The sequence below is a fragment of the Echeneis naucrates genome, chromosome 13 (assembly GCF_900963305.1).
Source record: "Echeneis naucrates chromosome 13, fEcheNa1.1, whole genome shotgun sequence".
NCBI lineage: Eukaryota > Metazoa > Chordata > Actinopteri > Carangiformes > Echeneidae > Echeneis > Echeneis naucrates.
In genome coordinates this window covers 12,693,215-12,707,004 of record NC_042523.1, presented here as the reverse complement: position 1 = coordinate 12,707,004, position 13,790 = coordinate 12,693,215, and the positions used below count along the sequence as shown (strand labels likewise).

Genomic DNA, 13,790 nt, shown 5'->3' with positions numbered 1-13,790 from the left:
GTAGTCTCTGCTGAGTGCAAATAAATTGTATTAGGAACCAGCTCAAAGTGTGCCCTGGCTTTATACTTGACATGCTTAAGAGTTGGCTGTAGAGTCATTTGTTGGGATCTTCTCTGTGACAGCTTGCGCGTCTGGTCCTATCCTCTTTGTGATGGAAGGATGTTGAGAGGTTGAACAGAATCACATCCAATCTGTCCAAGGACAACCTGCTGGGAAGGTCCCAGCTTAATTTGTCTTCCCACTGTGCCGCCATTGGCGCTTTGCCATATTTTAAAGTGAATCCAAACGGTCAAAACATCTCTCTTTCTTTCTTCCATCTCTCACTGCTGGCACATGCAGTGGAAGGCAACAATGATACATAGGACAAAGCTTATTGCATTTACATTTGGTAATGAGCATAATGACAATGACAACACAACTAATAATTGACTTGAAGCAAAACATAAGTGGGAAAACGTTAAAAAACACGACTGAAGATGCTTCCTGTGCAATGTTAAAAGATTTACTGTATGTTTAGCACAACAAGGTCAGGCCTACTTTGTCCATTCATTCTGTCATGTTAGCTACTGGCCATTTTAATATAGTTTGGTAAAGTAAAGAGGAATTATAATGTCCTGACAACTTCAGGGCCAAAAGGAGTTGTCAGTCAAGACATATCCTATTCCTGTTGACAATCCATGTTTGTCCTCCAGTGTAAGTACAGCTGTTTAATTGGTTGTTTGAAAAAGCCACTGAAGGACAGATGAAGTTTACAATGTTATCACAATGTCATCATTACAAGGCAGCTACAAGGGGATGGCTCAACGAAGATGCAAGCTTGGTGATGTGTGCAATGGATATATTGAAAACAGAGACATTAACAGACCTTGAATTGAGATATAAGACCATCAAGTTCTGTTCTGTCCACAGCAGAAAAATCCAGCGAGAAGACTTTTTTTTTTTTTTTTTTTTCTGTACTCATTAGTTAAGTTGCACCAGATCGCCACAGGATGCAAGTTAAACCCAAGGTCTGTGCTGCCATCTGCTGCTGGTGCTTTTTTTTTTTTTTTTGCCACTCCTGCATGATGATGAGATGTTGAAAACTATTAGTTTTATAACTTAAACAAATGTGTTAAATACGTAGGACAATGAAATTACTCTGATGACTTTACTTTTACTAGCACATGACAACTGAGTGATTGTTCTGACACATGAACATACACAACCTTTCTTTTCTGACTTATACTTTATTGTGTCAGAAGACAAATTTATCTACTAGCATTTATTATACTGTATCACCTAACATCCCTTACGTCATTTTGGAGCTTGAAGACTTAATTGGGAAGTTACACTTTCCAAATTGCATTCACTGCCACTAAAACCGATGTTGAAATTGACATAATTTTTCTGTTAGTGTTTCCTCTAATTGAAAGTTTTTGTGATTTTTTTTCCCCACACCTTGCAGTCTCAAATTGATCTTGCCCAGGTGTTTACTATTTGGATAATTTGAGATTCCTCCATACAAGAAATTGTGTTTGTGCAAAAAAGTAAAAAGAATTGCATTTACAAAAGTCTCCTCTAGATGTACTATTTATCACAGTGTATGTAAAATGTAGGTTTTGCTACTACACATGTAAAGCAGGGTACAATCTTGTAAAATGCTGGAAAGTAAGATCTTGCCATGCAGAGGAGGACCCAGGTGTTGTGAATCAATTTTTGATGCCAGACTTGTTTAAAAGCAGTGCTGTGTGTGGTGCTGGGATCTTTACTTGAAGAAAGTGCAGTGTACTGGCGTGTGGAAAACCAAAGGTTGTTGTGGTCACACTGCTAGAGGGTTGACATTTGTTTTCTTTATAGGTAAGGTAGGTTTATACTTGTTATAATGATGAGCTCTTATTTTGTAGGCCTGTTTTGTTTTCTAATTTTTTTGGGGGTGAACTATGTTAAGGTGACTGTTTTCTCCTCCCAGATAAAAAGATGTCTGGCCGTGGAAAGAAAACTGTGCCAAAACCAAAATCCGCAGTATCCCGGTCATCCAGGGCAGGAATCACTTTCCCGGTGGGCCGCATCCACAGGCTGCTCAAAAGGGGCAACTATGCTGAACGAATTGGCTCTGGCTCAGCAGTATACCTGTCAGCTGTTCTCGAGTACCTCTGTGCTGAGATCCTGGAGCTGGCAGGAAATGCCAGCCGTGACAACAAGAAACAGCGCATTGCTCCTCGCCACATCTTGTTGGCAGTGAAAAATGATGAGGAGCTCAACAAACTGTTGGCAGGGGTCACCATCTCTGAGGGGGGTGTCATCCCAAATATACAGGCAAGTCTTCTCCCCAAGAAGACCAAGGCACCCAAAGATGACAGCACTGCCAAAGATGTTCAGTCTCAAGAGTTTTAATTGAATGTACAAATTTTTAATTATTAAAGTATTTTTTTAAAAAGTATTCTTTGCCACATGTTGCATAAATGCTGAAATGGCTCTGGGATGTCTTGGTGGTCTCTAGGGGAAACCCAGGCAAACTTCTGTGTGCTACAATAACCAGCAAAACTTTTTTTTTTTTAAAGAATATTGACTGGCAACACTTTCTCAACACTTATGTTGCCTTGAGTTGAATGCTTATTCTTGCGCGAACATGTGCAGACTGTCTGGCAGTGGGCTCAGATCCTGTTCAGACGTCTCTATTTAAGCTTACTATGTGGTCCGCATTCATGACAGAAAATGAATCAGGTTGTCCACGTGGCCATTGCTATGTTTTGAATCTTAGTTTTACCAAGACAACTGAATTTCCAACATTTGAACTTGGTAATGAGACTGGCTTGCTAGGGGGATGTGTTCAGGGGCAACATGACACCACTTGAACGGGGATTGCCCCATCCAGCACGTCTCACTGCAGGTGAGCAAATATCAGCTAGGAAAGTAGTTCGGCTATTTCCTGGGCCTGTACACTCACCTAACAGGTTACTGAGGACGCAATACAATCCCAAAAATATTCACCATACCCATTTCCTTAAGACAAATGTTCCTACTGAGAGGCTCATTTTATGTATGAACAAATTATCCTGATAGATTCGTTGGTAAAACTGAAACAAGCTGCGTTACGACCGCGAACGCTATTGCTGTAAACACAGGAGAAGTTTTTTTCGAGATTTTGCAACCATCTGTAACACTGGGTCTGTTGAACGTACCCCGTGGGCGATGACGTGCTGACGTAAGACGTGTGAACAACAAACAGTTGTTGGACTTCAACAAGCTAGCGAGAGACGCTGAGGGATCGAGACTGGTCCGACAGACTCCTTCCGGGCAGACGGCGACCTGCGGGGACCTACCCGGGCGAAATAGCTCCAGGCTAATCCCATTATAGATAGCGCCGTTTGTGCCGGTAAGTCCGGCTCGACACGGCTGCCCAGCGTCGGCGTTAGCCAGCGAAACATGCCCGCTGCTCGGAGTGTGACGCCTGTTTTTTTTCTGGCTGCCGCTGGTCGACGGCTGTGATGTGAGCCGAGCTGCAGCGAGACAGGCGGCGAGAAAAGGGACACAACCGGAAAATATTCTCTCCGGGCGCAGGAGAATGGACTTTGTCGGGGGGAAACAGACGGACTCACTCTCAGGAGCAGGCATGAGACGGCACACGGGCCTGTATGTCATTGTTGGGCAACAACTTTAGCGAGCTAGCTAACCTTAGCTGTTAATTTCACGCAAATGAATCGGTTCGGCGTCGGGCACTAAGCGCACATTGGAGCGTAATGGAGGCACCCTGAGTGACTTGATCATTTCAATTGACTACCCTGGTGCTTTTTCAATACTGTCGGCAATGTGCTGAGGACCAGGGAACCTCTTAGTCCGTTCCCGCTTGTAGCAATAGGACACGGTTGGCAGGAATTACCAAACGTTGGTTACCTGCCTGCGTGATAGTTGAGTAAAGTTGCCTGGTTTGGCAAATAAATATTAACCGTAAAGAGTATTTATATCGAGCAGGCATCACGTCTTTTGTGTGAAATTGCACTTTAATTAACATCTAAAGAACCTGTAATTTACGTTTTGGTAAAACTGAAATTTCAATCGCCCCTTTACAACAAACAAGTAAGGTTATAAGTGTAATTATCTGCATGTAATTTGGTCAGAGATCAGAGACTCATCCACGCCAACTGCTTCCGAGTTGCTTAACCCCAAATCTAGGCTGTCTGGAACAGTTAAAGACTGAGTTTACCTGGAAATGAAATCATGAATATCGAAGAGCAGTGTCTAGATTTGTGCAATGTCAAGACAAAGGGTAATGTGGATGATGATCACAACTCCACTAACAACACAGATGCGGTCAGCCCTTGGATCTCTGAACTGATGTCAGATAGTAACACAGAAAAGCCAAATACATTTCCCACAGAGGCCTCTGAAACGTACCTGATGCCCCAGCTCACTGACAACCTTAAGGCAGTTGAGGAGGACAACCACCAGGTGAAAGACACACTGGAAATTGACGAGGTCAATGGAAACAGAAAAAGCACTGTCCAAGAGACCCCTCTGATAGCAAATCCCGCCAACGTGTTCTTCTCTAATGATGAGCAGCACAAGAAAGATATTGGGGTGGAGAAAATGAAGGAAGACAAAGAGACTGATTGCGTTGTGGGGACAGGGGATGATGGTGGGGACATGGACATGGGTGTGGATTTGAGTCTGGATGAGAGTGGGGTGCTGGATGCTGTATCAACAAATATCAGGTCACTTTCGGACAGTACTTCTGACTCAGGGTCCACATCTCAGGATGTCCCCGCTGGCAGCACAGCAGAAAGCCCTTCAGATGCAAGCCCCACCAGCAGCACAGAGGCTTCTGCCACAGATCAGGCTGGACTGTACCCCTTAGTTGAAGAGGGGGACAATAAACAAAAACCAAGTGGCAAAAGGGTGACATTTCCTTCAGATGAGGATATTGTCTCTGGAGCAGTGGAGCCCAAGGACCCCTGGAGACATGGTAAGACTTCTTTTTTTAAGACTGCAAGTATATATGTTTGTGAATGATTTTTATGTATATATCCCACTTGTTTGCTGTGCCTGTATAAATATGCCGGTTCAGTTTGCTTCACCACAATTAATTCCTATAGGACTTATAGCAATATTCTTCTCAAACTGCTGACTGGAAAAAAGTCTGTTTAGATTTGGTTTTTGGATCTGTTATGTCATGGTCCATAGTCTATGGGTTGTCTGAAAATCAATCTGACTGTTATATGGATGTTGACACTGATGCTTAGAAGTTGTGTCAGCATACTGGACTTTGATGGGACTTTTATTGTTATGTATACCAGTTTCAAAGCTTGTTACCTCTTGCAAGGTGACACCATAGCCTATTTAAACTTCAGGTGACACTTGAGCCCCCACCCCCTTCTCAAACATATTCCCAGTTCCTACTTGAATGGGCAAATAGATGGCATAATAGATTAGTACCATTGCATTTTGCCCCTCAATGGCCAGATACACCTAGATCTATATTCCCAGGTCTGTGCTGTGTGCAGTCTTGTGAGTTTGTACCACCACTCCTTGAGGTGTGCCATATTGCCACAGTTCCTGTTCTGTGACACACATTTAACGGAAACGTTTGCAGCGTATGCCACTGCCTCTTCTGTGTTGATATAAAGGCACAAGTCTTTCAAATTTAAACATAAATATAGTTAGTCTGTTATTTAATAATGATATGTAAAAAGTAAACTTGGCAGCCGCATAAAACATTAGAAAGTTAGATAGGAATAGCGAACAGATAAGGAGAAAGTACTGGTGTACATATAATAATATATGTGTGGAACGTTTCCACTCTGCTGATCCAGATCAGATAGCCAATCATTTATATTTTTGTACATAAATTGTTAGTGTTTGTATATGGATTGCTACCCATACAGTACAAGCACAACCAAGCATAACATGGTATACAATTTCTTTTCTTTTTCTTTTTTTGTACCTTTTGATTAGATTTATATTTACTCTCATTGTCTATATTAAGTTAATGTACAACAAAGTACTGCAAATAAACATGCATGCATTTTTGGCTAAATTGTTGTGTAGCAGTAACTGAAGTGAAAGCATGGAAAGTTGTATGTTATTTGAGTATGACTTGGACAGTCATTCATCTGGCATGGACAATTACATAATTGAATAAACAGACATACAGTCGCAGTCTGAAAAATTGGTGTTTGCTCACAGTACAGTTACACAGTTAATAGGTGACTGAGAAGATATCAGATTTGTTTAAAATTAAAGCATGCTATCAGTCGGGCCTTCTGGTTTTAGTGTTAGTGTGATCTGTAAGGTTTAATGGGTATGTCAGTGAGAGCCCTGTGTTTTTCCCTGGTGCATAAAAGTAAAAATGTGGTTCAAGGCAAGGGTCAGTAGTGCGATATGTCCAGATGGGGGAGGGGGAGTAGACAGAAGCACAAAAGCAACAAGATTAATATGCATGACTAATACTGCCTCATGTTCAGCTGAATATGAATTCTTCTATTAACACCCTTGCAACTGGTCAGAAAGACATTTGTGTTGTCAGGACGTCCTCCTGACACAATTTGTAAATGCAAATTATAGTCACTTAACATAATTCACATGTTTATAGCGTCTATTCCCCTCACTGCATCTCACTTAGCCCTGCTGCTTGTCCAGACTGCCTGTGCCCTTATAGTGCACATGCCAGGCAATCATTTTGATAGTAAATTGGACATGAAGTATCTGTAGCCACACACAACTGGGGCAATGTCCAATCCAGTTACCCAAGAGTTCTGAACCCTTATCACAGCACATTTATCACATAGTTTAAGCAATTTCTAAGACGTACACAGTTGATGCCAGAAAAATAACTTGTATGATACAGAATGTTCTGATTTTAATATACAAGATTATAACACCCCACTAAATTTATCAGAACAATTTTAGCAAAGTGTGCTGGGCTAAACTGATAAAACGACTCAGTGGAGAAAAAAGTAGTTACATAATTTTGTACTGTTCAGTAAATTATAGATGGAACTACAAACTGTTGTTCCATCCATCTCAATCTTGTCTTTTTTTTTGGGGGGGGGGGGGGGACTCATTCTGCCCCCCCCCCCCCCCCCCCCCCCCTTTTTTTTTATTTATTTATTTATTTTTTTGGATTTGATTTGATAATCACTTTACTGGTTTATCATTGGTGAGATTCCTTAACTTTTGTTATATTGAGCTGGATATTTTGTCTTTTGTTCTTTTCTGCTGTATGTCTTAGCTCATAAAGTAATCTACGTGTGTGAGTGTCGACAATTGTTTATTCCAGGAAATTATATGTATCTTATGTATCATATGTATGTACTCTCCATCCCAAGGCTCCTCATTCTTCTCCAAAGTAAGCACTGTCTCACAATAGATCCGTAATCTATCCAGACCATGGATGTGCAGGTCCAGTGCCAGGTTCTCCATACCCATGGTTAATGTCCGCTATCAGAAATAGAGTAATGTGGAGGGCCTGTTCATTTGTAGTCAGCAGGAGCTGTTATTTTAGTAGTAGAGGGTAGAATGTGTTAGATATTTCATATTCTACACAAATGCTTGCTTTTTTGTTACGAAAGACTTTGGAACAGGTGTGAGAAGTCAATGAAGCTGCTATTTAATGTTAACACTTGGCTCAGACTTGGGAGAACAAGAATAGTCAGCTGTGGTGTCATAGTCCTATTTCTTCCAGGTTTATGGCTATGTATGAGGTGAGAACTAACCAAAAAATACAGACAGCAGTTTATTTGATTTGCAATACTCTGCCCAAGGGTTTAATAATATAAACATACTCTTGAATAGGATAAGGATAAAATATCTGAATGTCATTATGTTATGATTAATATAAAATACTTCCCAATAACTCCTTTCATACCCTTCTCCCTGTCCAGACTTGAGGGACGGTTGTTTTTTCCCTCCAGGCCTGAGCAAATACAACATCATATCCTGAGATTCCTGAACTTCCCAGCATGCTGCATAGCTTCCCCTCCTTAATTTTTCTTCTCCCTGTTGAACCATTTCACTCTAGGTGTAGTTAGGGCTTAAATCCTCAAAGCATGTCTTTACACAAGTATTATTTGATACTGCAAGCATCTGCTAAGTTGTTTATTTTCATCGGACCAGGTAGATCTTGTTAAATCTTGCGATACAAGATTGTTTTTCACAGGAACCAAACAATAATTGACAATCTGTACTTCAGCCACTTACCACACAGATGATCCTATCACATTAATTAGTGTTTATCCTGCAAGCAAGCCTGTTCTTTGGCCTACATGTAGCTCTGTCTTGTGTCATCAGACCCAAAGCCCACTTGGCACCCAGTTATTAGAGGATCTGTGACCCATGAAATGTTATGTGTTATGGCTGTGGCCCAAGTTACCAACTGATAAGTAAAACTTTCACCATGCACACTGGACAATGGCCTGGTAAATGTAGGAGTTAGTTGATTTTCACCAGAGCTGGATCAGTACTGGATTTTGGGGGTCAACAAAGCCAGGAGAGTAGAAAATTTTAAGTCTTTTAATGAAGACATATCACATTTGATAAATGTGCAATGATCCATGACAGAAATAACCTGCCTGTTAACTTTTTGGGGCACACCAATATTATTTATCTTTGGGAACAAATGCTAGATCATCTGGTAATGCAGACTGCTGTATAGGTCTTTGTATTGTTTAAAAAAAAAAGACTAATCAAATTGTGCTCTTAAGCATGTTCTTCAACTCATGTCAGTATTATTCTGTAATACCTGCATTAATGAGTTGTCAACTTTGTTGTGGTTTCTAAAAATAATGGAAATTATAGGCAAGTTTTATCTTATTATACAACTTTGAATACCAAAGGGCCCAACAAGCAAAGGTTTTATTTGAAAATACCAGTTAATTGTTGTCACATCAACAGATACCAAGTGTCTTAACTTGTAAATATAACTTGGCATTTAAAACGGGTAAAACATCATGGGAACATTTCATTTCTCCAATGCCAGCATCTGCTCAGCTGTCACAGAGCAACTCTGCTGACTCAGGTGTTGCAAAGCAGTGTAAACGCCAAAGACTGCTAGAGAAAGTATCTGGCAATGACACTGTAAATTGAATTTATTTTATGTTTCTGGTTTTTCCAATCAGCAATACACTTTATTGCCACATACCTTAAGTATGATGGTGGTGATAATATGAGCACTCTGGGCAAGCTCTAGTTTGTGCATGATTCTATTTTACATTTTGCTTTTCTGTGCTACACATGCACCTTTGTCTTGCAAATTTGAGAGAGTGCATTCTTGTTGGTGTTTGCTCCATGATTGTACCTGCCATTTGAACTTTTGTCTTGCTGCACTGTAGCACACTTATTATTTTTAAAAATTCTTTTTCTAATCCTGTCCTAATGTCTGTGAAGGACTTTCTGTCCTCATAAAGCAGCACTTGTTTGCTCTCCCTCTCATGTACCTGCTGTTATTGTTCCTTGGGAAGCTGGATGGGACAAATATTACCACGCTACGCAATCTATGAAACACTTCCTTATTTAAAAATAGAGAATTTAATTGTTGTTCACTCAGAATGTCACTCTCCATCTGGTCTGGTAGCCTTTTTCTCTCTCAGACATGAGATTATTTAAAATGGCTGCTGTGTTTTATTTTGTAACCATTATGTCAAGAGAGAAGCTGGTGCTGCGCCACAGATATACTGTCTTGCACTGTTAAAGGAGTGAAGTCATCATTGACATTTCGATATTCAGCTCCAAGGTCCTGTGTCTGCTTTAATATGCAGACAAGCCCTAAATACAGGAGGTCTTTGTTGTGCATGCCGTAACGTGAAATGTGAGGACTGGTATTGTATTAAATATTAAAATTATGACATTCTATGTAAAGGAGGTCAAACTTCACTGTGAAATTTTGGCATTGTGAAATTTTAATGTTTAGTCTTTATTCAATGTTGTTACTGAGAAACAGAAAAGAATATTTTCAATGCCAAGAGTACATAAATTACTTAGGGGTGCAGTGAAATTTACCAAATCATCTTTTAATTAAGGAAAATTACATTTACCAACAAGCATTTCTTGGACATGTCTGAGTTTAGCCGTGTAATGGTCATAAAATATTCAGTAGTACTTTGCATTATTTGAAGCTTTTTCATCTGTCATGAATGAAATTTTGCTCTGTCGGAATCATCTTTGTTGGCCAAGCATGAGAACATGAATTTGACTATTTTCTTTTTCATACAACAGAACAAGAACAACAAAGTTTTAAAAAGTCAATTGACTTCTGGGGCCATTTTACTTATACCTATTCAGAACCACATATTATTAATTTTTTTTTTCAGTCTGTACAGAGATGGATCAAGAAGACGAGGTCGAAATCATGATGCACTTTGATCGATATCAATTTACAATCAAAATTGTGATGCCCCTATTTACTTTTGATTGTCCCCCTCATTTAGACTGTTGGTACAGTTTGATGAAGGTAGTGTGAATACATTTCACTTGTTTTAGAGCAGAAGGAAGCTCCCATGTGAAACATCTATCTATGTAGTGTTCACCTACTTTCCCCTTCTCGTCATTCAAACTGGTATAAGTGCACAGCAGCAGTGGCACAGACCGTGCCGTTCTGCCCCACCTTTGACCAGCCAGCTGTCATGTGTGAATGACGCTGCTGTCACCACCCACAGCACAGCAGTGTGAAATGGCAGGGAATGGGACTGAAGACTGAGAGAGTGGGGCTATTTTGAACACTGGCACTTGCATGTTAAGTAAGAGCTGGCAGCACTTCTGTGCTACGTCCCTACATAACTGCACCCATCTCTGGAAAACATCCAACAGGCTTGGTCTGTTTTATTTCTTATATTTCTTTTGTCACCCCCAAAACATGAGGGATTTCACATTGTTTTATTTGGATAACAACAATAGGTCACCTAAATTTGAAAATCATTTTTACAAGAAAGAAATAAACAATAAAAATGTTTGCTTTTAGTGATTCCTGTATTCAGTGTGAATTAGGCTGATTGTGAAAGGTGTACCTGATCATTTTCTATATACATTCTTAAAATATTTAGCTACAGAAACATTTTCAGATATGCTGCCTCACATAGCTGTTTACCCTGCCAACTGACAGCCCATTATAATTATTGGTCTATACGGTCACTTGAACGGTTTTAATGAAATTCACCATATAGATATTCTCATTTACATATTTCTTGTTGTTTACCTACTGAACAAGTATGAAATTATTTAAGTGTGGCCCATGTTACGGGGCAACATGTTATGCTCCAGTAATACGATATATACCAAATTTCTTAACACCATCAGAGACTAGTATCTCTGCAGTGTACTTGGCCACCAATCACAGTGAAATTTAGAAATGAATTAACAGTGTTTTAGCTTTACATGCACACTACCTTTGGTCCTCACTACACACTAAAACATAAACTGATAAATGTGGCATTTTATTTCTGCAAGATTTTTTTATCTGCCAGCAACAAGATGCAAACAATATCTGACTGACTGACAATGGAAACCATTTTCAGATATGACTGGATGCCATCAGCGGGGCTGCAAATAAACATGTCGACATTAATATGGGAAAAAAAAGGTGATGTTGGATGGACGTGGTCTTAATGTGTTATTCAGTGCAATCCTCCCTTTTGGAGCACCTTTTTATATGAAGTCGTGGTCAGAAATAATTTCCCCTCAAAGCAAATAACCTGTCAATGTTGGTTTCTTGGCTGTTACCTTTCTACAGATATTTTAGCTCGATAAATTATTTCTAAATGATTGGTTCAAGGTAATGTTGTCACTTCACAGAGACTTCTGATTATGTAAGTGTTTCCAGCTTTCTGGTCCTGCAGTAGTACTGGTTGGTGTTGTTTGTATTAGCTGTTTGTTGGTGCCTCGTAAGCCAGTCATCAAGCTGACTAACTCTCAAACTGACCTTTTCCCACTACAGACATTTATTTTCTCTGTCTGTTGTCATGTAACTAAAGATTTTTGTAACCCCAGCTGTCTTTGGAGCTTGAAATGTGTAAATAGGGCAGGTCAGGTTTTTATTTACAGCTGCTTGTCTGAGGCAGGTACAATCTTCACCCAGTTCTTCTTCCCAGTCTCAGCCAAAGTTTTTCTTGAGCTTTTGACATGAAAATCAATTGTAATACTCTTTCACTGGTGAAACCAGGATGTGTATACAAGTCAAGCGGAATGAATTAAAGACATCATGAAACATTCTCTGTGGAATCCTCAGTTTGTGCCAGGTCTCTGGGTTGTATGTCTGTCTTTTCAAATGTGGTTGCCTCTTTGTCTGCACACATGCAAACATTTGTCTTTGGTTGTTGCCTTTTTGTTGTTGAACCAATGGAAGAGAGCAAAACACCTGCGAACTGTGGTATATTTGCACTTGGTTTCTTGTCAGCGAGACAAAGAATAAGAGTGAGTAATGAACGTACAATGATGTTAAAGCTTAAGATGAACAAACGTACAGAAATTGGGTCAGGCTTTGCTTGAATTCTTTCTCAAGAATTTAAGAATTTGACTAACCATATTCTACTTATCCTTGATGCAGTGTAGTAAACAGCATCTCTGCAATGAGTATGCAGATGTCTGTCTATGATGTCTGTCTACATCTTGTCTGCACTTTATGACAGCAGCTTCTTTGTGGGTGAGGTGCTAGCATGCGTGTACTGGCCTAAAGGTTTGGCCTCAACATCAAGAGATCTTTGAGATTCGCATCTAAATAGTTAGAGTCCCTTTTTGTTACTTGTAGATGTTTGTTTTTTTTTGTTTTTTTTTTTACAAAAGTCTGAAAATAATGGAAAGCTGTTTTCATAAGTTCAGTGAAAGAGATGTGAGTGTGGCCCAATTTACTTTGTAACTTTCCAAAAGTAGTGATCCAAAAGCCAGGTGCGAATAGGTGGAGAACAGTTGGCAGCATTTCAAGTCTTCCACAAACACCGAACTCCATAATCCCCACGGTCCTGTTTCGATAGTCCGTTTGAAAATGGTCAGTCTAACTTACAAATTCCATAGGTAGTATCTCTGGAGAGGTGAAAACAATATAGTGGCAAAGAAAAAATCATGACTTCATATCTCATATAATGGGTGGTCATGAAGATGATAATTGTTTACTCCAGTTTGCTCATCTGTCTCAGCAAGACGAGCACAAACTGAGTCATTGATTTTAAATGATCCATATGACTTAAGCATGGCGGACAAAAATCATTAACATTGCCCTGGGTGTTTACAGCCACTCTGCTAATAAAATACCTTGTCAATAAAATACCCTTTTATTGGCTTTGCATATTTATCCATATAACTAACTTTAAAAATCCATCCATCCATCTTCATCCGCTTATCCGCGGTCGGGTCGCGGGGAACTTTAAAAATATCTTTAAAAAACTTTGTCATGCTCTAAGCTCTTATCTGAATGTGTCTGTACTTGTTGCTGCTCTTCCAGTTACTCAGCTCAAGTAATTGATTCATAATATATGACAGGTACACCTCCCTTGTTGCCAGCAGTTTTTCCTCGCCCCAAGATACTAGTCCAGCCGACTGTGACACAGATTCAGATTTTAATGTAATGTTTTCCCTAATAACCTTTAACATCTACGTTAGGAGGGGAAGTATGTGTATGATATGTTCAACTTAATGCACTAAATTGGCTATGGATAGTGTTCAACAACAACAACTGGGAGAAAGGGGTGTGTGCCTTGTTTGTGTCACCAAGCAGATTCACTGAGTCAGAGGAGAGATGGACGTTCCCTTCACTGTTTTATCTTTGCCTCATCTGCGTCTCTCCACACCTGCAATCTCAATGTGTTTTTAAAGCAGCCGACATGCCCTTT

The 13,790-nt window shown here is 39.9% G+C and overlaps 2 protein-coding genes across 3 annotated transcripts in view; both read left to right on the top strand.

The window, feature by feature from the left end:
- Nucleotides 1-1,956: 1,956 nt before the first annotated feature.
- LOC115052974 (histone H2A-like) lies at nucleotides 1,957-2,373 on the top strand. The gene has a single exon (XM_029517484.1). It carries the CDS (start codon nucleotides 1,957-1,959, stop codon nucleotides 2,371-2,373), a length of 417 nt encoding a protein of 138 aa, XP_029373344.1.
- An 848-nt stretch (nucleotides 2,374-3,221) lies between these two features.
- The window catches only part of ppp1r37 (protein phosphatase 1, regulatory subunit 37), a 32,247-nt gene continuing 21,678 nt past the window's right edge, over nucleotides 3,222-13,790 (top strand). For both annotated transcript variants that reach the window (XM_029518036.1, XM_029518037.1), the window contains exon 1: nucleotides 3,222-4,942. In XM_029518036.1, the coding sequence (XP_029373896.1) occupies nucleotides 4,198-4,942 (745 nt within the window). In that variant the 5' untranslated portion in view covers nucleotides 3,222-4,197. The remainder of the gene's footprint in view (nucleotides 4,943-13,790) is intronic.